General features: G+C 37.7%; 1 protein-coding gene across 1 annotated transcript in view; it reads left to right on the plus strand.

Moving 5' to 3' along the window:
- The window catches only part of neto1l (neuropilin (NRP) and tolloid (TLL)-like 1, like), a 309161-nt gene that overhangs the window by 216072 nt on the left and 67242 nt on the right, over positions 1 to 25847 (plus strand). Inside the window, exons 5-6 of the mRNA XM_059971452.1 lie at positions 20867 to 20908; positions 21020 to 21147. Of these exons, the coding sequence (XP_059827435.1) occupies positions 20867 to 20908; positions 21020 to 21147 (170 nt within the window). The remainder of the gene's footprint in view (positions 1 to 20866; positions 20909 to 21019; positions 21148 to 25847) is intronic.

The raw sequence follows: 25847 nt of genomic DNA on the forward strand, positions 1-25847 counted from the left end.
TGGGGGAGGGGGTAGGGATCTTTTTTCACGCTTTTGCTTTTTATTTTTTTGCTTTTAGTTTATGGGCCAACTTTAAATTATTAATATTGTTGAGGTGTCATGTTCTCCGGTTGCTCCTGAATCATTTTTCCTTCTTCCTGAATTATGGGTTATGTGTCTTTTTAACCCTTTATGATATACACAACTAGTATTGGCATGATGGATAAGTCTATTAACTTTATCTCCTGGAATACTAATGGTTTAAATCATCCGATTAAATGTAAAAAAATATTTAAGGTATTCCATAGATTGAATGCTAATATTATTTTTGCACAGGAGACCTATATTAGGAGGGAGGATAATCAACACTTTTTTAGGTTCTGGAAAGGTCAACAATTTCACTCGAATTGTACCACCAAAATTAGGGGTGTGTCTATTTTTATTGACCCCTCAATTTCGTTTACACATCATGAAATTATTTCTGATCCACAGGGCAGATTTTTGTTGATAACTGGTTCACTTTTCAATCGAAAAGTGGTTCTAGTTAATATTTATGCTCCAAACTTTGACTGCCCTGAATTTTTTAAACGTTTATTTACTTCCCTTCCTAATCTAAATGAATATATGTTGATAATGGGTGGAGACTTCAATTGTTGTTTGAATCCTTCGATGGATAGATCTAAACCTATTCGAATTCTTCCGAATAGATCAGCCTTACTTATTAATTCTTTTATGGTTGATTCGGGAATTACTGAAATATGGCGGTTTTTGAACCCTAAAGATAAAGAATTTTCATTTTTTTCACATGTATATCACAGTTATTCTAGAATTGATTATTTCCTTATTGATCATCATTTATTAACAGATGTTATTGATTGTAAATATGATTCTATTGCTATTTCGGATCATGCACCTTTGAAGTTATCTATTAAGATTTCGGACTTTTCCAATAATACTAGATCTTGGAGACTTAACGCTACTTTGCTTCAAGATCCAGAATTCATCACCTACATAAAACAGCAAATTGACTTGTTTTTCTCAACAAACTATACTGAAGAGACTGACAAAGGAATACTTTGGGACTCTTTTAAGGCTTTTATCCGTGGACAAATTATCTCATATTCTGTTGGTAAAAGAAAACAAAGATATTTAGATATTGCTTTATTAGTGGATAAAATTAAAGAAATTGATAAGATTTATTCCGTGACTCCTACCAAAGAACTTTATAAGAAGAGAGTTGAGCTTCAAATGGAGCATAGCTTATTATTTTCTTCTTCAATTGAGAATCAATTAATTAGGACTAAGGCTGAATTTTATATCCATAGTGATTGAACTGGTAAATTGTTAGCTAACCAATTAAAAGCTATCTCGACTAAGCGACAAATTATTAAAATTCGTAAACAAGACGGTAATCTGACTACTGATCATAAAGAAATCAATAACACTTTTCAAGATTTTTATAAATCTTTATATCAATCAGAATTTGATGGCGATCTGTCCATGATGGATAACTTTTTTAACAATTTGAATATTCCCAAACTGACAGATGAAGATCGTAGCTTGTTCGATGCTCCTATCTCTATGGCCAAAATAGGAGAGGCTATCTCATCAATGAATTCAGGGAAAGCTCCTGGTCCTGATGGGTATATTATAGAATTTTTTAAAACTTTTTCTTCTTTGTTTTCCCCTTGGTTATGTGAAATCTTTAATGATGCATTTGCTAAGAAGAGATTACCTCAGTCTTTTTATGAAGCTACTATCTCTCTAATTCTTAAAGAAGATAAGGATCCCACTTTATGTGCATCTTATCGCCCTATATCACTATTAAATATAGACTATTAAATGTAGATTCTTACAAAAATTTTAGCTATTAGGTTAGAAAAGGTACTATCACAGATTATTTCATAAGACCAAACTGGTTTTATTAGGAATCGGTATTCCTTTTTTAATATTAGAAAATTGATTAATATAATTTATACCTCGTCACCTACAATTCCAGAATGTGTTTCTTCACTAGATGCTGAAAAAGCTTTTGATAGAGTTGAATGGGTATACTTATTTAGTGCTTTGAGATATTTTAATTTTAGTCCTAATTTTATATCATGGATCAAACTAATATATCATAAACCTGTTGCTTCTGTTCTTACAAATAATTACAGATCTTCTTTTTTTCAATTATCTCATGGTACGAGACAAGGTTGTCCCTTAAGTCCTTTATTGTTTAATATTGCATTAGAACCTTTAGCCATTGCTATTCGTGAATCTCCTAATATTTTTGGTATTACCCGCAATGAGAAATTATATAAGTTATCACTTTATGCTGATGACTTGTTGTTATATATTTCTGATCCTGACAGGTCTATTCCTGCTATTTTATCCTTGTTGGATCAATTTGGTAGTTTTTCTGGTTATAAACTAAATTTGGATAAGAGTGATTTATTTACTTTAAACGCACAAACTTTATTGAATGAAAGGATACCATTTAAAGTTGTTAATGATAACTTTATCTATTTAGGTATAAAAATTACCAAGAAATATAAAGATTTATTTACATTGAATTTTTTACCTATGCTACATCAAATTCAACAACTTACTACAAGATGGTCTCCCTTATCCTTATCATTAGTTGGTCGGATTAATGCTATTAAAATGATGATTCTACCGAAATTTTTATATTTATTTCAAGCTTTAGCAATTTATAATCCTAAATCTTTTTTTGATAACATTGACTCAAAAATTTCCTCATTTGTGTGGCAAAATAAAAATCCTAGGTTAAGTAAAAGCCAATTACAAAAATCTAAAAAAGATGGTGGTTTAGCTCTACCTAACTTTAGATTTTACTATTGGGCGAATAATATTCGTAACTTAATTTATTGGAAATCAGATTTGGATTCACCATTGTGCCCACAATGGGTAAATTTAGAATGCAATGAGGCACAGGGATATTCTCTATTCTCCGTTTTGGATTCTTCTCTCTCTGCCGATTTAGTTAAATTCAATAAACAGATATCCAACCCTGTTGTCAAACATACATTACGAATTTGGTTTCAATTTCGTAAATTTTTTACTCTGAAAAACTTTGCTCTTGATAGCCCTATTTTACTTTTTTTTTTCAAACCTTCTTTGACAGATCAAACTTTTAGCATACGGAAAAGGAAAGGTATAAAATGCTTTTGTGATCTCTTTTTTGAAGGTAGTTTGATGTCTTTCGACCAACTTTCCAACAAATTTGAGTTACCTAAATCTAACTTTTTTAGATATCTACAAATCAGAAATTTTTTACATAAAACTCTACCATCCTTCCCCAATTCAACTTCAATGGACTTTTTAGGTATGATTTTTACCTTAAATCCTTATCAGAAGGGATTAGTGGCTTTTATTTATAATATGATTATGAAGATACAACCAGAAATATCAAGTAGAATTAAATAAGAATGGGAAAAAGAACTTCAATATAATATATCAATAGAAAAATGGGAAAAAATTTTACAAATGGTTTATTCTTCTTCTATATGTGCTAAACATGCTTTAATACAATTTAAAATTGTACATAGAGCTCATATGTCTAAAGATAAACTTGCTTGATTCTATTCTCATATTAACCCTCAATGTGACAGATATCATTCAGATGTGGCTTCATTGACTCATATGTTTTGGTCATGTCCCACCTTATATAATTATTGGAGGGACATATTTGCTACCATTTCCTCAATTTGGAATATCAATTTACAACCTCATTTTATTACTGCAATTTTTGGTATACCAAATGAGGATGGTAATCAGTTTTCCCCTTCAATTAGACGAATGATTGCTTTTGTAACGTTAATGGCCAGAAGGTCTATATTGCAAAATTGGAAAGAAGTAAATCCTCCTACATTTCAGTGGCCCTCTCAAACTATTTCTTATATGAGCATGGAAAAAATTAGAAGCACTATTTTTGACTCATCAGTTAAATTTGAAGAAACTTGGGGACCGTTCATTCGACATTTTCATATGAATTAATTTGACCTCTCCCAGACCTTCTCTCTGCTTATTCTTGTTCTGGTATGGAGTTCCGGAGTTTTTGGCACTATCATATACAAATAAACTGTTACTATTGCCCATGTTAGTTTAGTTTAGTATTTTTTTTCTCAATATATATTTTTTGCATGTATTTTCATAATTTTTTCTTTTTCTTTTGATGATTATTTTTATTTTTTTCATATAATTATTATTGGCTTGATTGATAATGTACTATGTTTTTCTGTTGATATTTTAATAGGATATTGTTATTCTATTATTAATTTAATTTCAAGTCTAATGCAGTTATAACCTATTCATTATTATGTTATGTTTTTTTATATATATGAAATTCAATAAAAAGATTGAAAAAGAAAGAAAAAGAAAAGATGGTTTCGATGGTGATCTTGACAAGGTGCTTTGTATGATTATCTGGACAAGGTCCTTTCTATGATCTGGACACAGTGCTTTCTATAATCTGGACAAGGTGTTTTCTGCGATGATCTGGAATTTTTAATTTCTATGATCTGGAAAAAGTGCTTTCTATAGTGATATGGACAAGGAGCTTTCTATGGTGATCTGGAGAAAATGTTTTCTATGGAGTTCTGGACAAGGTGCTTTCCATGGAGATCTGGACAAAGTACCTTCTATGATCTGAACACGTTGCTTTCCATGGTTATCTGAACATGGTAATTTCTATTATCTGGACAAGCTGTTTTCTATGGCGATCTGAGCAAGCTGCTTTCTATGATGATCTGGACAAGGTGCTTTCTCTGATGATCTGGACAAGGTGCTTTCTATGATGATCTGGGATTGTGCTTTCTAAGATGATCTGGAGAAGGTGCTTTCTATATTTATCTGGATAAAGTGCTTTCAATGATGATGTGGACAATGTGCTTTCTATGATGATCTTGTCAAGGTGCTTTCTGTGATCTGGACAAGGTGCCTTCTATGATCTGTACACGTTGCTTTCTATGGTTATCTGGACATGGTACTTTCTATTATCTGGACAAGCTGTTTTCTATGGCAAGTTGAGCAAGCTGCTTTCTATGATAATCTGGACAAGGTGCTTTATATAGTGATCCAGACAGAGTGGTTTAATTGAAGATGAGGACAAGATGCTTTCTATGGTAATCTGGACAGGGAGTTTTAATTGATGATCAGGACAAGTTGCTTTGTATGGTGATCTAGAAAAGATGGTTTCTATGGTTATCTGGACAAGGTGACTTCTATGATCTGGACATGGTGCTTTCTATGCTGATCTGGAAACGATGCTTTCTATGGTTATCTGGACAAGGTGCTTTCAATGATCTGGATAAGGTGCCTTCTATGTTCTGGACAAGGTGTTTTTTACGCTGATCTGGAATTGTTACTTTCTGTGATCGGAAAAAGTGCTTTCTATGGTGATATGTACAAATTGCTTTCTATGGTGATCTGGAGAAAGTGTTTTCTATGGAGTTCTGGACAAGGTGCTTTCTATGATGATCTGGACAAGCAGCTTACTCTTGTGATCTGGTCAAGTTTGCTTTCTCTGGTGACCTGGACATGGTGCTTTCTATAATGATCTGAACAAAATTCTTTCTATGATGTGGACAAGGTATTTTCTATGATTATCTGAACCAGGTGCTTTCTATGATGACCTGAACAAGGTGCTTTCTATGATGACCTGAAAAACGTGCTTTCTAATGTAATCTGCACAATGTGATTTTTATGGTGATCTGGTCAAGGTGCTTTCTGTGATTTGGACAAGGTGCTTTTTATGATGAGCTGGACAAGGTTCATTCTATGAACTGGACAATCTGTTTTCTATGATGATCTGAATAAAGTGCTTTCTAAGATGATCTGGAGAAGGTGCTTTCTATATTTATCTGGATAAAGTGCTTTCTCTGGTGATCTGGACAAAGTGTTTTCTATAATGATCTGAACAAAATTCTTTTTATGATGTGGACAAGGTATTTTCGATGATTATCTGAGCAAGGTGCTTTCTATGATGACCTGAAAAACGTGCGTTCTATGGTAATCTGCACAATGTGATTTCTATGGTGATCTTGTCAATGTGCTTTCTGTGGTTTGGACAAGGTGCTTTTTATGATGAGCTGGATAATCTGTTTTCTATGATGATCTGAATAAAATGCTTTCTAAGATGATCTGGAGAAGGTGCTTTCTATAGTGATCTTGATAAGGTGCTTTCAATGGTGATGTGGAAAATGTGCTTTCTATGATCTGGACAACATGCTTTCTATGAACTGGACAATGTGCTTTCTATGATGATCTGGGCATTGTTCTTTCTATGATGAACTGAATGAAGTGCTTTCTATGAGGATCTGTACAAGGTGCTTTCGATGATCTGGACAAGGTGCTTTATATACTGATTTGGACAGGGTGCTTTAATTGATGATCGGGACAAGTTGCTTCCTATGGTGATCTGGACAGGGTGTTTTAATTGATGATTGGGATGAGTTGCTTTCTATGGTAATCTGGACAGGGAGTTTTAATTGATGATCGGGACAAGTTGCTTTGTATGGTGATCTAGAAAAGATGGTTTCTATGGTGATCAGGACAAGGTGCTTTGTATGATGATCTGGACAAGGTGCTTTCTATGATCTGGAGAAGGTGCCTTCTATGATCTTGACACGGTATTTTCTATGGTATGTGGACACAGTGCTTCCTATGATCTGGACAAGTTGTTTTCTACGATGATCTGGAATTTTTACTTCCTATGATCTGGAAAAAGTGCTTTCTATAGTGATATGAACAAGGTGCTTTCTATGGTGATCTGGAGAAAGTGTTTTGTATGGAGTTCTGGACAAGGTGCTTTCCATGGAGATCTGGACAAAGTGCCTTCTATGATTTGTACACGTTGCTTTCCATGGTTATCTGAACACGGTAATTTCTATTATCTGGACAAGCTGTTTTCTATGGCGATCTGAGCAAGCTGCTTTCTATGATGATCTGGACAAGGTGCTTTCTCTGATGATCTGGACAAGGTGCTTTCTATGATGATCTGAATGAAGTGCTTTCTATAGTGATCTGGGTAAGGTGCTTTCAATGATGATGAGGACAACGTGCTTTCTATGATGATCTGGACAAGGTGCCTTCTATCTGTACACATTGCTTTCTATGGTTATCTGGACACAGTACTTTCTATTATCTGGACAAGCTGTTTTCTATGGCAAGTTGAGCAAGCTGCTTTCTATGATAATCTGGACAAGGTGCTTTATATAGTGATCCGGACAGGGTGCTTTAATTGATGATCAGGACAAGTTTCTTTCTATGTTAATCTGGACAGTGTGCTTTAATTGATGATCAGGACAAGTTGCTTTCTGTGGTGATCTGGACAGGGTGTTTTAATTGATGATCGGTACAAGTTGCTTTGTATGGTGATCTAGAAAAGATGGTTTCTATGGTGATCTGGACAAGGTGCTTTGTATGATGATCTGGACACAGTGCTTTCTATGGTTATCTGGACAAGGTACCTTCTATGATCTTGACACGGTTTTTTCTATGGTTATGTGGACATGATACTTTCTATGATCTGGGCAAGGTGTTTACTACGATGATCTGGAATTGTTACTTTCTATGATCTGGAAAAATGCTTTCTATGGTGATCTGGACACGATACTTTCTATTATCTGGACAATCTGTTTTCTATGGTGATCTCAGCAAGCTGCTTTCTATGATGATTTGGACAAGGTGCTTTCTATGGTGACCTGGACAGGGATTTTTAATTGATGATTGGGACAAGTTGCTTTGTATGGTGATCGAGAAAAGATGGTTTCTATATTGAACTGGACAAGGTGCTTTGTATGATGATCTGGACAAGTTGTTTTCTATGATCTAGACAAGGTGCTTTCTATGATCTTGACACAGTGCTTTCTATGATCTTGACACAGTGCTTTCTATGGTTATGTGGACACGGTTCTTTCTATGATCTGGACAAGGTGTTTTCTACGATGATCTGGAATTGTCACTTTTTATGATCTGGAAAAAGTGCTTTCTATGGCGATCTGGAGAAAGTGTTTTCTATGGAGTTCTTGTTACGTATTCAGGCAACAATAAATATATGAGTTCGGCAAGGGTTTCTTATAACAAACAACACGTTTATTAAACACAGAAAACAAACCCCCCCAAAAGTAAACAAACACTACCGTAACCGGAAACAGCTGCTGAGCGGCTGTTCAAACAGTTCGTAAAGTGATATTCCAAAACAGTTCTTTAAAGTGATATTCCAAAACAGTTCTTAAAGTGATATTGCCAAAAGTTCGATATGCTCACAGTCCATTTAAAAGGAGAGACTTTACAGGACGATTTAAGTTCTCTTTCACGTCGCTTGCTTCGATCCCCGACGTCGAAATTCCCACGAAGAATTTACGAAACAGAACGGCTTAAAGGCACTGACCTTTCCTTCCTCACTATCCTCAATCCTTTCTGGTAAACCCAGGGATTAACACGAAGATAGTCAATGAAATCCTTCCAAATAAGGATCAAACAAAGGTCGCCCCCATTTCACCGTAGAAAGCGATTCTCCTCGATCTTTACTTCCAACCTTGAATCTTCACTCTCCTCTAATTGCGAAATAACAGAATCATAAAGAACCTGTTGGCATTAACCTTTTAAACTTTAGGCATTAAATAAAAACTTCATCCTTCAACTAAACTGCGTCATCACTTCAAACACGCAGTGGCATGAAGTCAACTTGGCAAATCCAGCCACGAACTGCCCCTCCTCACAGGGTGGGGTCTACCTTTTATAACCTGTAAAAAAAACCCATCACATGATCTCTACTGGCGGGAAAATGACATCATTCCACCATCACAAGACCATCACCTCAAGTCCAGTACAGCTTCAACCCCAGTCACATGACAAGGGCACCACTGTCATGTGTCACGAGTACGTAACACCTCCCTCCAAAAAAACATTTTTGGACTGACAAGAACAAAAATTTTTAACAATTGCTTACAAGAAAAACAAAGGTATAAATTTTATAACATATACAATACACAACACCATCATATAACAGCTTATAAGTCACAATACAGTAGGAGTGTTACAATTGAAAAAAAAACCACTCCAAAAAAAAAATTACAGTGTACATTCAACATCGAGATAGACAATCAGCAACCACATTATCTTTACCTTTAATATGAGTTATCACAATATTGTACTCTTGTAACATCAAACTCCAATTTAATAACCTTCTGTTTTTGTTTTTCATCTTACTCAGAAAAACTAACGGATTATGATCAGTGTAAACAATAAGTGGTTTCTGAGTTGTACTAACTATACCTCAAAATATTCCAAAGCTAAAACAAGAGATAACAATTCTTTCTCTATTGTCGAATAATTTCTTTGATGCTTATTAAATTTCTTAGAAAAGTAAGCTACTGGATGATCAACCTCATCACCCTCATTCCTTTGCATTAATACTGCTCCTGCAGCCTCATCACTAGCATCCACAGCCAATGAAAAAGGTTTTCCAAAGTCAGGTGCCTTAAGCACAGGTTGTTGACATATCATTGTTTTCAATTTTTCAAATGCTTCTTGACAAGGCACCGTCCATACAAACTTCTCATTCTTCCGCAGAAGGTTAGTTAATGGAAGGGCAACATTAGCAAAATTCTTACAAAATTTCCGATAATATCCTACCATTCCCAAAAACCTTCTGAGAGTTTTTTTCCCCGTTGGAGTGGGAATCTCTAAAATTGCCTGAACTTTTGCCTGAACAGGAGCTACCTTACCTAGACCCACAACATAACCAAGGTAAGTCACAGTGGCATGTCCAAATTCACTCTTAGCTAAATTAATAGTTAAGTTAGCTTTTGAAAGCCTTTCAAACAATTTCTCCATCGCAATAATGTGTGCTTCCCAAGTATCATTTCCTGTCACTAAATCATCAATATAAGCATCAGTATCTTTCAATCCCTGAATCACAAAGTTTATCATCCTCTGGAAAGTACCTGGGGCATTCTTCATCCCAAATGGAAGAACATTGTACTCATATAATCCAGATGGAGTTACAAATGCAGAAATCTCTCTACCTCTGTCCGTTAATGGAACACACCAATACCCTTTCAATAAATCAATCTTTGTAAGGAACTTTGCCTTTCCAACTTTATCTACACAATCATCTACTCTAGGAATTGGATATGCATCTGTTTTCATTACAGCATTCACCTTCCTATAATCCGTACAAAACCTAATACTACCATCTGGCTTTGGCACCATAACACATGGCGAACTCCAATTCGAGTTAGAATGTCTAATGATATTATTCTCTAACATATATTCAATTTCTTTCTCAGCAAGTTCACATTTTTCCATGTTCATCCTATATGGATGTTGTTTAATAGGTTTGGCATCGCCAACATCTACATCATGTGAAGCTATAGTAGTCCTTCTCGGAACATCTGGAAACAACTCCCTATATTTAAAAATCAACTCCTTCATCTGTTGTCTCTGCTCTAACTGTAAATGTGCTAATTTTTCATCAATATTTTCCAGAATGGTTGAATTTGGTAACCTAACAGAAACAATGTTGGATTTAGAATGAAAGTCAGATGAATCATCTATCATGTTCCTAGTTAAATCAAACTCATTCTCACTAACCACAACAGTCACAGTATCAGATTGTTTCTCAAAATATGGTTTCAACATATTTATATGGCAAAGTTGTGTTGACCTTCTACGATCTGGAGTTTTTACCACGTAATCCACATCATTAATTTTAGACACAATTTCATAAGGACCATGAAATCTAGCTTGTAAAGGATTTGTCTGCACTGGGAAAAGAACCAACACCTTATCTCCAGGCTTAAACATCCTCATCCTAGCGTCTTTATCATACCAAGTCTTCATTTTCTCCTGAGCCAACTTTAAATTTTCCTTAGCTAAGCTACAAGCTTTATGTAACCTGTCCTTAAATTTCAACACATAGTCCAACAAATTAGTATGTACTTCCTTATTAACCCACTGTTCTTTCAACAAAGCTAAAGGTCCTCTAACTCTATGCCCAAACACAAGTTCAAATGGACTAAAACCTAAAGATTCCTGTACCGATTCCCTTACTGCAAATAAAAGTAAGTTTATACCCTCATTCCAGTCACTTTCATTTTCCACACAAAATGTCCTAATCATATTCTTGAGGGTAGAATGAAACCTCTCCAAGGCACCCTGCGATTCTGGATGGTATGCAGACGAAGTGATTTGCTTAGCTCCCAATTTATAAACTATCTGTTGAAACAATCCAGACATAAAATTACTGCCTTGATCAGTTTGTATCTCCTTAGGTAATCCAAAATAAGTAAAAAAATTTATAAGGGCCTTTGTCACAGTCTTAGCTTTTATATTCCTAAGTGGTACTGCCTCTGGAAACCTAGAAGAAGTACACATGATAGTCAACAAATACTGATAACCAGTTTTTGTCTTTGGTAATGGACCAACACAATCTACAATAACTTTAGAAAATGGTTCACCAAATGCTGGGATAGGTTGTAATGGAGCTACTGGTGTAACCTGATTTGGTTTACCCACAATTTGACAAGTATGGCACGTTTTACAAAACATCGCCACATCTTTTCTTAGACCAGGCCAGTAAAAATGTTTTAAAATCTTGTCCACAGTTTTCCTTACCCCTTGATGTCCACCTAAAGGCACACTATGAGCTAAATTCAAAATCTCATTTCGATAAGCTTTTGGAACATCTACCTGGTAAACAACATTCCAATCCTCACTTGCAGGAATTGTAGGCGATCTCCACTTCCTCATCAACACTCCTTTTTCCAAGTAATATCCTACTGGCACCTTATCAATTTCACTATCTAGTAAAACCTGCTCTTTTAATTTTATAATCTCAGAGTCTCTATTCTGCTCTGCTATCATCTCCTTCCTAGACAAAGATAAATCTTTATAGTCAGACTTACTCCCAGAATCTTGTTCAAACAACGAAGATAAGAAAGTCTCTGACACATCCTCAAAACTCGAATCCTGAGTTGAACAGTCCTGAATAACAACCTCATTCTGCGCATCAATCTTTTTAGCCATAGCTCTAGTCACAACACAGGAAGAATCTGTGTTAGAATTCAACTCTGGTTCCTCTGACTCCATTGTCAAATGCACTTCAGGAAAAACTTGTCCACCTGCCAAGTCATTACCTAACAATAAAGAAATACCCTTCACAGGTAAGCTATGCTGTAATCCTACTTTAACAAATCCTGTAACTAACCCTGACTTTAAATTTACTTTATGTAAATGTACAGGCATAAAATCACTTCCAACACCTCTTATGTAATTTACCTCACCAGTATCAGACTCTTCATTAAACTTCAACACACTGTCTAACATCAGTGATTGAGAAGCTCCAGTATCCCTAAGGATTTTTATTGGCACCAGAGTAGATCCTTCCTTCAAGGATACAAACCCTTCAGTTACAAAATGATCATATCCCTTTCTAACTTGGTCAAACTCTAACAAAGCCTCATTTGTTTTTATCAAACCCTGTAACTTTACATGTGCTTCAGTATGTTGCACACAAGCATCTGGAACTGCTTCCTTCTCTTTCTTTTTCAATTTGAAACAGTTAGCTATTACATGGTCAGGCTTCTTACAATAGTTACAAGTAAGACCAAACTGTCTTTCCTTCACAGGCTTTCCTTTCTCATTAACTTTCTCATTAACCTCCGATTTAATTTCAAATTTATCTGGAGTCTCCGTGTTATTTTTCCTCTTAAAAATTCTGCCCTGAGGAAATTTGTTCTTATGGATCAAAACATACTCATCAGCTAATCTAGCACAGTCCTGCAATTTATCAGTATCCTTCTCATTTAAGTAGGTCCTTACTTCAACAGGAATGCTTCTTTTAAATTCCTCCATTAAAATCAGCTCTCTCAATGTATCATAGTCCCCATTTACATTTTTAGAAGAAACCCATCTCTCAAAACACATAGCTTTATCATAGGCAAATTCCACATAAGTTTTTTCCACAGACTTCTTCAAACTTCTGAATCTTTCCCTATATGCTTCTGGGACTAACTCATATGCGTTTAAAATATGACTCTTTACAATATCATAATCAAGTGCTTGCGCAGCTGTTAAAGCTGTGTAAACTTGTTGTGCTTTGCCTTTAATTACACTCTGTAACAACATTGACCATTTATCTTTCGGCCACTCTGACATCCGAGCAATAGTTTCAAAATGTTGAAAATACCTTTCCACTTCTGTTTCACTAAATGGAGGGACCAATTTAATTTCTTGACTAGCAACAAACGTTTTTTTAGAACCAGAAGACTGATTTCCAGACCTTAATTCCTCCATTGCATATGCAAATTCTCTCTTCTTTTGTTCCATCTCCAATTTACACCTCTCCAAATCAGCTTTACTTTGTTCCATTTTCATTTGTTCGATTTGCAACTGCATCTCCAGATTACTGATTGGAAACGACTCTAAAATCGATTCATCAAAAACACCCGAATCCACATAGTGTGACGCGATTTTCCTCTGTATTACAGCCTTAGAAGTAGTCTGCAAAATACCTTTAAGTCGCAATCTACTAGCTAGCTCAGGGGTCAGCAACCTTTACCACTGAAAGAGCCACTTGGACCCGTTTCCCACAGAAAAGAAAACACTGGGAGCCGCAAAACCCGTTTGACATTTAAAATGAAATAACACTGCATACAACGTTTTGTTTTGCCTTTATGCTATGTATAAACAAACTATAATGTGTTGCATTTATGAAATTGATGAACTCCTGCAGAGAAAACGAAATTGCATTTCTGCATGCAACAAAAACATTTTGAACTCCGAAAAAAAGACGTTGGGTTGAAGGTTACTTTTAAGTAAAATACTCAACATCTATATGAGTCCTTCTTGTATTTATGAAAAACGCCAAACTTAAATTTGCCGCCAGCAGCAAACCAAAAATAACGTCAGCCAGCTGTCAACCTGAAAAATAAAAGGACTATTTCACTGAACAATGAAAACATATGAATATACGTAAAATAATACGCAATTAAAATATTTATCATACTTGTTCAGGTTGACTCACACCTGACAATGCAGTCGTATTCAGTAGGGATGGATCGATGCTTAGGGGAGTGACCGGGAAGGATAATGTGTTTTTTTTCCTCTCTGAACTCACAGAAGCGTTTCCCAAACGATGTTTGCAGAACGTAAATACTCCGAATTTATCATGTCATGACCTTGTTTGAACTCTCTCAAATTGGGGAAGTGAGACAATGTGCCTTTCTGTAAATCTCTGGCAAGCAACGTCAACTTGTGCTCGAATGCCAAAACATCCTCCAACATGTGCAGGGCTGTACGTCCTTACCCAGTTGAAGAGCTGTGTTCAGCGTGTTCAGGTGCGCTGTCATGTCAACCATGAAGTGTAGCTTTTCCAGCCACTCTGGCTGTTCCAGCTCAGGAAAGGTGAGCCCTTTGCTGCCCAGGGAAGTTTTCACTTCTTCCAGACGCGCGACAAAGCGTTTCAGCACCTCCCTCTGGACAGCCAGCGATAAAAACACGTTGTAGCGGTTGCTACACGCAGTCAGTAAACTGCAGTCAAAGATAGCTTTATTCGAACTAAACAGCCTTGCTTTTAAGCCTCCCTCAACCCGCCCCCCATGGGCGTGGATGCTGCAAAAGACACGTACTCACAAACCCCCGTAGGCTATCTCCCTTAGCCTGAACGCTGGCTCATTGTGAGCCGGTTCGGATGTGTCAGGAAATGGGTCGCCACAACGTCTTATTTAGATTGTACAAGATCACCATAATCTTCAAATTTAGATTTACATTTCAAAAACTAACAAACTAACATAAAATACATTTTAATTAAATACTGACCATGAAGCGGTGTGCTACACGCAGCGCTAAAATTACGACACGGAGTCGGTAACTGCAGTCGAAGGAAAAAACTTTATTCGAAATCTTCAGCCTCACTTTTAAGCCTCGCTCAACCTGCCCCACCCCCCCCCATGGCGCAGAGGCTCCAAAGCTCTGTGCTCGCAAACCCCCGTAGGCTATCTTATTGTGAGTCGGTTCGGATGTGCCAGGAAAAGGGTCACCACAACCAATTATTTCCCAAAGCAACAGGGAGCCGCAGCACAGACGTAAAAGAGCCACATGTGGCTCCGGAGCCGCGAGTTGCCGACCCCCGAGCTAGCTCAAACACCTCAGTTTTTTTCGCCGTCGCCAACACCTCTGCAGCTGGCGAAGCCAGAAACTCATCAATATTCATTGCTCACAGTCCATTTAAAAGGAGAGACTTTACAGGACGATTTAAGTTCTCTTTCACGTCGCTTGCTTCGATCCCCGACGTCGAAATTCCCACGAAGAATTTACGAAACAGAACGGCTTAAAGGCACTGACCTTTCCTTCCTCACTATCCTCAATCCTTTCTGGTAAACCCAGGGATTAACACGAAGATAGTCAACGAAATCCTTCCAAATAAGGATCAAACAAAGGTCGCCCCCGTTTCACCGTAGAAAGCGATTCTCCTCGATCTTTACTTCCAACCTTGAATCTTCACTCTCCTCTAATTGCGAAATAACAGAATCATAAAGAACCTGTTGGCATTAACCTTTTAAACTTTAGGCATTAAATAAAAACTTCATCCTTCAACTAAACTGCGTCATCACTTCAAACACGCAGTGGCATGAAGTCAACTTGGCAAATCCAGCCACGAACTGCCCCTCCTCATAGGGTGGGGTCTACCTTTTATAACCTGTAAAAAAACCCGTCACATGATCTCTACTGGCGGGAAAATGATGTCATTCCACCATCACAAGACCATCACCTCAAGTCCAGTACAGCTTCAACCCCAGTCACATGACAAGGGCACCACTGTCATGTGTCACGAGTATGTAACATTCTGGACAAGCTGCTTGCTATGGTGATCTGGTCAAGTTTGCTTTCTCTGGTGATCTGGACAAGGTGTTTTCTATAATGATCTGAACAAAATGCTTTCTGTGATGGCCTGAAAAATGTGCTTTCTATGGTAATCTGCACAATGTGCTTTCTATGGTGATCTGGACACGGTGCTTTCTATGATCTGGACAAGGTGTTTTCTGTAATGATCTGGAATTATTACTTTCTGTGATCTTGAAAAAGTGCTTTCTATGGTGATATGGACAAGGTGCTTTCTATGGCGATCTGGAGAAAGTGTTTTCTATGGAGTTCTGGACAAGGTGCTTTCTATGGTGATCTGGGCAAGGTGCTGTCCATGATCTGGAGAAGCTGCTTACTATGGTTATCTGGACAATTTGCTTTCTATGATGACCTGAACAAGGTGCTTTCTATGATGACCTGAACAAGGTGCTTTCTATGATAATCTGCACAATGTGCTTTCTATGGTGATCTGGTCAAGGTGCTTTCTGTAATCTGTACAAGGTGCAATCTATGAACTAGACAATGTGTTTTCTATGATGATCTGAATAAAGTGCTTTTTATGATGATCTGCAGAAGGTGCTTTCTATAGTGATCTGGACAAGGTGCCTTCTATGATCTGTGCACGGTGATTTCTATGGTTATCTGGACATGGTACTTTCTATTATCTGGACAAGCTCTTTTCTATGGCGATCTGAGCACGCTGCTTTCTATGATGATCCGGACATGGTGCTTTCTATAATGAGGTGCTTTATAAGGTCATCTGGACTGGGTGCTTTAATTGAAGATCGGGACAAGTTTCTTTCTATGCTGATCTGGACAGGGTGCTTTATTTGAAGATCAGGACAAGTTGCTTTTTATGGTGATCTGGACAAAGTGCTTTCTATGTTGATCTGGACAAAGTGCTTTCTATGTTGATCTGGACGCGGTGCTTTCTATGATCTGCACAAGGTGTTTTCTATGATGATCTGAAAAAAGTGCTTTGTATGATAATTTGCACAAGGTGCTTTCTGTGGTGATCTGGACAAGGTGCTGTCTATGATGATCTGGAAAACGTGCTTTCTATGATGCATTTTTAAAAACTAGTGAGGGTCAAGTTTTTTTTTACTTTCTGAGGAAGTAAGTGTGCTGGTATGCTTTCTTGTCCACAGCATCCAAGTGATTGAATCAGAGGAAATTGTTGGGGCTTTCAATATCTCCACCTCAGACCTATTGACACAGTTAGTGGAACGGAGCCTGAAGTACTGAAGTCATTGAATAACTCCTTTGTTTTTCTGACATTGAAGTGCATTTTTTGTCTTCACACCAGGACTGTGTACTCTCTGTCAGCTCCTATACTCCATCTCATCATTGTCTTCGACTTGGCCCTCTATCGTGAGGGCATCGGCAAATCCATTGCGGGAGAGCTGAATGTGGTCACAGTGAGATGAGTATATAGGGTGTAGAGTGAGAGACTGAGGACACAGCCTTGTAGGGCACTGTTGTTGAGGGTATTTGTGGAGAAATTATTGTGGCTTATCTTTCCTGATTGCCGTCTGTTGCTTAGTAAATCAAAGTCCTAGGACAAGGAGTGTGGTAATGAGTTTGTTTGAAATTGAAGGTGGAGCTAAAGTCAATAAGGGGAGTCAGATGTGGGTGTCTTTGTTATCCTGGTATTCATGAACGTAGGTCCAAGAAGCTGATGTCCTCCCTGGACCTGTTTTGGCAGAAAGTGAATTATCTGCGTCAAGGTTGTTTCAGGTGCTGAAGTTGCTGTGTTCCGTTTCCAAACTTTCATAGTGCTTTATAATGATGGATGTCTAAACCACTGTGCGGTAGTCATTAAGGCAGTTTATCTTATTTTATTTTAGCACCAAGATGTTAATGATCTTCTTAAAGCTGGTGGGAATTTTGGATTAGAGTAGGAAGGTGTCATAGAGGTCCCAAAAACTCCCACCAGCTGACCCACACTTAATCCAAGGACATGGCTCGGGATTTCATCAGGTTCTCAAACTATGTTATGTCTAAATTTAGAAAAAATTAGAAGTGTTGTATTTGATACTTCTATTAAATTTGAAAAGATATGGAGACCATTTATTCAATATTGTGATATGATGTAATATGACCCTGTTCCAGGCCTATTTGTTTTTCCAGTTTTGATTTTATATATGTTGAGAGGATCGGAGTTGACAACACTGATGATTTTGTATTTTTGTGAGATATTATAAACAGCCCTTTTTTTCTCTTTCTATTTTTTCCTTTTTTTCCTTTTTTCTTTTTTTTCCTTATTAGTCACTAGATTGTTAGATTAGTTTTTTTTGCATTTATTTTTTTTTTTTCTGTTTTTTTATTATATATTATGATATACCTAGGTTTGCCTTGTTTATTTGTATATTGTATCGTCTATGATTTGGGAATACCCATTTATACTGTAATCATTGCTTATATATTCTTTCATGTTCAATTGAAATGTGTATGTTTGTAATCTCATTATCTATGTATCAATTTTATTTTGTTGATATTAATAACAATAATAAAAAGATTGAAAAAGAAAAGAAAGGATTCCATCAGGGCCAGTCACTTTCAGTGGGTTTGTTCTCAGTATGACCGATCTGACATCTGTGACAGTGACTGTGTTTACAGGTGCTTTGGAAGCTCTTGGGGTGGGGTGGTGTCATATCACTGTTCAAAATGGGAATCAAGTCTATGTAGTTCTTTGGGAGTGGATGCATTGTTGTCAGTGATACTGCCTGAATTCATTTTGACATTTGTTATAGTATGCAATCCTGTCACATCTGACGGATGGACTGAGACTGTAGTTTGGTCTGGTATTGTCCCTTGAATTCCCGAGAGCTTTACAAAGTTTATACCTAGATTTCCTGTATAGAAGAGGAAATAGGATCATACCAGACATGGACTTTGGTAGGGAGTTGACCTCTTGGTTCATTCATGGTTCAGCATAAAATCACACAAGGATGTCCATGTTTAAGGCACACATACCGTAGATCGGTTGATCAGGTTTCATAATTAATCTTGCCATAATTCAGCTCTGTGCTACTTTAAAGAAAAGAGCATATACTACTTTACTGAATTCGTAGGACAATGTTTTGTTGTGTCTCCATTGATCAGGGTCAACCATGGATGTTGCATCCTAGCTATCTAGATACACAAGCCTGGGCAGTACGATATGGAGAGCAAGCTGTTGCCCACGTAGCAAGCTCCCCCTCTCCACACATCTGATGAACCCAAAGGAATGGCAGAGACCGATACAGTTTGGCACCAACAGCGTCGCTGGAGTTTCTGGTCAGAATTGAACTCAATGTAGGACTGCTTTAGGGACTCCAGCCCCAGATTATTTTCTTGTGGTTTACTCCCAAAGCTTTCCCCATGAGTAGGTATAGCTGCAGAGGTCTGAGATCAGAATTCTCCTTCTCCTAGATGAGCTGCCAACCACGGCTGACGAGCCCCACCTATCCAAAGCGACTGGTTTTAAGCACCAGTAACAAGCCTTTGCCCCTTCTCCTGTGAGTAGAAATGGTTCCACCAGTCTTAGTAGCCAGGCCTCATGTGAAGACCAGGAGTTGGACTTGGCTGTCAGAGGCTATTTGAAGCTATTGGAAGCATGTCATTGGTACTGGGAGCTAAGCCCCATTACCATCCCCAGCCATAGCAACTTTAAGGAACCACACCAAATTAATTACAAAATGCAGAGTGATCGTTTTGGCTTCCTCTGCTGCTGCTAAGACAATTGGTTTGTCAAACCAGAGGGCCTTTTGAGGAAATTGAACCAACAATTGTTCAAGCAGGAATACTACTGCACTGCTTCTAATAGCTCTAGCAACAAGTGAGAGATTTGTCTGGCAAGGAGCAAAACCATAAATCTGACAAACAATTCCCCAGCACGGCAATATACAGCAGCTATATCAGCCAATTACTATGCAAATATTTAGTGGGATTTCACAAACACAAGAGATTCTGCAGATGCTGGATGTTGTGACTAACACATACAAGATGCTGGAGGAGCTCAACTGGTCAGTCATCATCTGGAGGGGATTAAACAGTCAGTTTCAGGCTGAGACCCTTCATCAGGGCTGCCAGGAGTGTTAGAATAGGCAAAATTGCTTCCATTCCACTCTCCTACCTTCTCTGATCTTTAGTCAAACACATACCTGTTTAGAAACATTTAATGCTCATCAAAGTGTTGAACAATATCATTTTAAATAAATATATTCCATTGATTATAAAACTTTTTTATGCTGCATAAAAAAATAAAAGCTTGAATGGTAACTGGTCTAATTGTAAAGCAAATTGGTTTTTCAACAGGAGCAATTTTACACACTATTAGTTGATCTAGTTTGGGTCAGTGAAGTGTGAAATGATTGTAATTAAGCTGAATTCTTCTGTTTAATGGTAGATATTGGATGCTTGCAGTTAACTGTGATCAGAAGTGTAGTATTATTGAAATCAATCTGCAGAGATAATTCAGCATGAATAGGAGGTAATGCAATGCTGTGTTCCCCAGTTACAAAGCAACTGTGTACTCTACACCCAGCAATTAATTTTTTTGTTTTACTTAGCCTTCTTTCTAATATTGGCAGCTGTCTTACTTGACCATAGAACTGATGAACATATTAGCTGTGGTGTCTTGTATAATATATTTGTTTACATTAGTTATACATTAGAACTTATCTTCAAACCTTTGGCTTTCTCCCCTTGATTGTAGTTTCTCATTGAATGTGCTGTACCCTTTCTTCGACTGAGAATGCCTGCAAAAAATGAACCTCAGAGTTGTATATGGGGACACATACTGTATGCACTTCAGTAATAAATTTGCTTTGAACTTTGAGCATCTCCTTCCCCTTGAGTTGCCATGTCAATTTTATTCTCTAGAAAATAAAACAATAATGTAAAAAAAAAATGATTGCATGCAGTTTCAAAATGTGACAGGAGATTGTCAGAATTTTGCCTATTTAATATCAATTCAAATGTTGCTTGATCTTTTTCCATAAATCATCTCTTTTTTTTATCTTTAAAGATCCTGAATTTGCACACCTTGGTGCCCTGAAACCATTGCCAGGTTAGTACAGAAGCAACAACATCAGAGACTCATTTACATGAACAAGAATATCTTTGATCAGTCCGATTATGCCATGTGATTCTCTGTCTGATTTTTCTTTCTTTATCTCAGTGTGTGAGTTTGAAATGGAAGGACCCGAGGGAATCATTGAATCAAAGCAAATCGTGCACGAAGGCAAGGCCAGACCCGCGGAGGCAGTTGATTGTAAATGGTTCATTCGAGCACCACCAAAATCGAAGGTCAGTTTTGAGCCTGGAATAAATATATTTACAACTATTAGAAATTAACTGTCTATAATTCATTTGTTATGGTAATACAGTATCCCTGGGTGTGGTTACTCCAGTTCAGAATTCTACTTTTTAAATTTCAGTCAAGGCCACCAATGCAAAAATTACCTTTACTGTGATTTTTAACGGCAAAGCTTGTATGGTAGCATTATATCACTGAAAAAAGAAATATATATTTAAAAACTCTTTTTCAATATAGTTTACTGTTAAAGAAATGAGCAACAGACTTTGATATATATTTATAATATTAACTCATTCTGTCTTGTACAACCGTGATTAACACCTACACCACAATGAATATGCTTTCGGACCTCACAGTAGCTTGAGAGAATGTGACTTGAATATTTAAACAATGATAATGGTTGTAGAATTCATGGGCAGGGACAAATTGCAGCTATTACAGTCTATAGTCTAAATGTAAGTGAAAAAAATATTGTTCTGATATTTAGGTATTGGTGTATATTAATATAATATAAATCTGGATTTTATACTCAAATTTATGCAGTATTTATTGGCAATTTGTTAATTGTATAAAATATTATATAAATCTGACTTTTTAACTCAATTTTATGTGGTATTAATTGACAAATTGGAGAAGTCAAGAATTTTCCAAGAATTATTGAAATTCCAAATATTGGATATTTTTTGAGAAGTGCCATTTTCTGACAAGTGTTAGAATTTGTTGGCATTTCCCTAGCTTTAATTTGCATCAAGTAGCCATCAGTTTTCCAGCAAAGTTAGAAAATAGAAGTAGCTTTGAGAAAATTCCCAGAAAATTACTTTTCTGCTTCTACTAAAATGCACTTTGATGTTTTGGTCTCTAAAGCTGATCTTAGTGGAGTCCAATAAAACAAAGATTACTTTCATCACTTTCAAACAGATGTTTTCAGAGTATTTGTGTTACAACCAATCTTCAGTTAATCACTTCTGCCAATTCAATGACTGCTAGGTAATGTTACAAAAATTATACATAAAGGAAAGGTGAAGCGTGGCAGAGCTTATAAGACATAAAAGCAAAAAGCTAAAAACAAAATTCAGCAGGTCAGACAGGATGATGGAGAAAAGCGAATCATTGTTTCAGGTCACTAACTAATAGGTATTTGAACATCTATCTGACAGATGCAATGTCATGCACCAATTCCATATTCCTTAATATTTGCTGAATTCTGCCATACTTTTTTGTAAGGTTTTCAAAAAACTTTATGACCAGCGGTAAATCATCCACTCATTTAATTTGTCAAAAGGATTAAAGTATACTTGTACTATTTAATGCTTTTGAAGTCAGACTAATTTGAATTTTACTCACTCACTGTAACGCATACAGTCCAGTCAACCTGATATTATTAGTAAGGATGTTACTGGAAGGAAATCTGAGGCAGAGGATCTGTCAGTATTTGGATAGAGGGTGTCTGATTTGGAGGAGTCAACATGGCTTTGGGCATGGAGAGTCCCGTTTGATGAATCTTTTAAAGGTTTTTGAAGAGGTAATCAAAAAGGCAGTTGAAGGATGTCTGTTGACCGAATTAAATTCATCTTCATTTTTGAAGATGTGAAGCACATCTTTTGGGACATAGATTTGAGAATGTAAATGTTTATGGAAAGAAAGAAACCTTATTTAGGGGTTCAAATCCAATTTTGTTAAATTTTAATAAATGTGTGTAAAGCAGGAGATATAGTAAATAATACTGACATAAACTAAAGCAGTTGCATAAGCATTATCATCTCTAACTCTCAGCCCTGTTTCCACTGAACTACAAAGTACTTTACCTCTAAAACCGTAAAACATGACAACTCTGTCTCAGTTCCCCTCCCCCAACCTGGAACACCTTGTGGTCAAATGTCATCCATTTTATCTCTCGAGGGAGTTTTCTACCATTGTCCTGCTAGCCCTGCATATTTCACCTTAGACCAACTAGAGGAGCTGCGTAACATAATCAACAGGCACAAACAACTCATCCTGAGGCCTTCCCTATCACTGCAGGAGATTTCAACCAGGCCAGCTTGAAAAAGTCTATAAACACCTACCACCAACATACCTCCTGTGGAACCAAAGGAGACAACACACTTGAGCACTCTTATACCATCAACAGTAATGCTTACTGTGCCATCCCACACCCAAACTTTGGAAGTCCAATCACCTGGCTGTACTTCTACTCCCAGTGTACAGACAGAGACTAAAAACCGCAGCACCAGTGGTGAGGACCAGGAAGGTATGGTCAAGCACTTACAGGAATGCTTTGAGTTGGCGGCCTGGACAATATCTCAGGAATTCATCTTCAAGTCTGAATGAACACACCACAGCTGCGACCAACTTCATCAAGACATGTGTGGATGAATGTGTGCCTTCTAGAACATACTGGTTATGTCCAGACCAAAAGCTGGGGAACCAGGAGATTTGTAATCTGCGGAGGACTAGGTCTCCGGCCCAGATCTATACGAGAAGCCCAGATGTGACCTATGGAAGACAATTTTAAGGCTGAGAAACAAATTCCAGTTGAGGTTAGAGATGGAATCAAATGCACATCAGCTCCAGCATTACTACCTACAAAGCAAAAACTAACACGATGAATGGCTGTGACTATTCATTCCTAGATGAGCTCAACACTCAACGCCTTTTACGCTTTGAAAGGGAGAATAAAACTACACCTGTGCAAATACCTGCCGCATCTGGCGACCCTGTGATCTCTGTCTCGGAAGCTAAAACATCTTTCAAGAGGGTGAAAACCTTACCACCCAACTGGTGGAAGTGTTCAAAGACATCTTCAATCTCTGACTGCTACTGTTAGACGGGGACCTGCTTCAAAAGTGTGACAATCATACCAGTTCCCAAGAAGAGCAGAGTGAGCTGCCTCAGTGACTATCACCTGGTAACACTTACATCGACTCACCAAGTGCTTTGGGAAGTTGGTAATGTCTCAAATCAACTGTTGCCTAAGCATGTCCTGGACCTACTCAATTTGCCTATTGCCACAACAGGTCTACAGCAAATGCAATCTCACTGGCTCTCCATTCAGCCTTGGAACACTTGGGTTTCTATGCCTTATGTAGTGGAGAGCCAGATGCCAAATTGGACAGTTTTCCAGGTGAAACCAAAGGATAGAAATGGTCCTGTAAAAATTCTGCATCAGGATCATCTTTTACCCCTAGAGGAGGAAGCATGTGTGGACCCAAAGACTTACTCAGAATCTACAGCCAGTAGAAGAATTCCACAGAGAAGGAGAAAAGTATGGCAGAAAGATGACAATAGTGTGATTTTAGTGGAAAGGCCTGAAGAGGAATTAACCACTGAATTCCGTACAGACTCAGAGGATGAGGAACTGGGAGTCTGGTATGCTTCACCTTGTGCAAACTCCCCGAGAATTGATGCAGAAATTTCTGAATCGCCCAGCCCCAACTCAGATATCGTGGGGAAGACCGCCGGTGGACAGCCAGACATGACCATAGACTGTGAGGGGAAACTGGGCTCCAATATAGTTGGGGATGAAGCTGAGTTCAATCAGGTGGCAGGGAGACCTGAGTCACAAGAAGGTAGGAGTGATGGGGGGGGGGAGCATCCCCAAGTAGACAGGAGTGGACACAAAGAGTGGCTGAAACTGAAGAAGCAGAAGATGAGATAAGGAGGTCTCAGAGAGTCAGGATACTCCCAGATAGGCTGGCTTATGATACACCACAGAAACTGAGTGGTGCATTCTTCCCAATAATGAGATAGTTTACCTCTATTTATGAATGGATTGGGGGGTCCTGAAATAAAGAAATTTGTTTGAATAGTATTATTAATAATGGTTTAATAAGTTCCCATGTCATGAAGACATGACTATTTTTGGTGGGGGAGGGAGAATGTAATGCCCTGTGTAAAATTTCTGCTGCTGTTGCTCTGAGGTATTTTTAGTTTAGCAGTTTTCTGTAAAAACAGTGTGCCCTGCTAGTAAAAGTGTTTTGGCTTCAGATAAAAATAAGGAGCCATGTTAAAGTACTTAGGAACGCTGTGTCAACCAATCAGGACTGTCTGGGTACGTGTTGTAACTTTCTGCCCACTGGGATGCAAGAGAAGTTTCTAGAGAGCTGGGCAGGATGAGACTTCTGAAGGAAAGTAGACTGGTTTGGGGTCTTTTGGCGGGAGGTGCAGAGAGATGAGCACCAGCGAAGATGCCAGGAGGATCCCATCTGAAGAGGAGACCCGATGGCAAGGGGTACGTCACAAGGCAGAGGATTCCAAGAAAGGAAGTTCTACCTACGGTTGGTGATGGGAATTCAGCCTTACACCCAGACACTACAAAAACGAGCTCCAACGTTTATGTGCACATATAGACTGGCTTAACTGCAACAGGCCCTTTCAGTTTTTTTTTCCCCCATTCTTTTCTTATTGTTTAAATAAAGCTGAAAATTGGTAAATATACTTTCTTTGCAATTTCATACTGGTGTACATTCAGTCATTTCTTGGTGACCGATAATTGTGCATGGGCAGAATTTACACAGTAATCGCTACAATTAACATTTTTTAAATGGAACATCCCAGTTTGGTTGAACCCTGGATCATACTGACCCTAGACGTATTTTGCTTATGAAAGGCGTCCGCCTCACGGCTGAGTCCCGTGGCTGTTAACAGAGTTAGTAAATGAGCCAAGTTGGTGCATGAGCCCCAGTGAGAGGAG

This window comes from Hypanus sabinus, chromosome 1, assembly GCF_030144855.1.
Source record: "Hypanus sabinus isolate sHypSab1 chromosome 1, sHypSab1.hap1, whole genome shotgun sequence".
NCBI classification, from domain to species: Eukaryota; Metazoa; Chordata; class Chondrichthyes; order Myliobatiformes; family Dasyatidae; genus Hypanus; species Hypanus sabinus.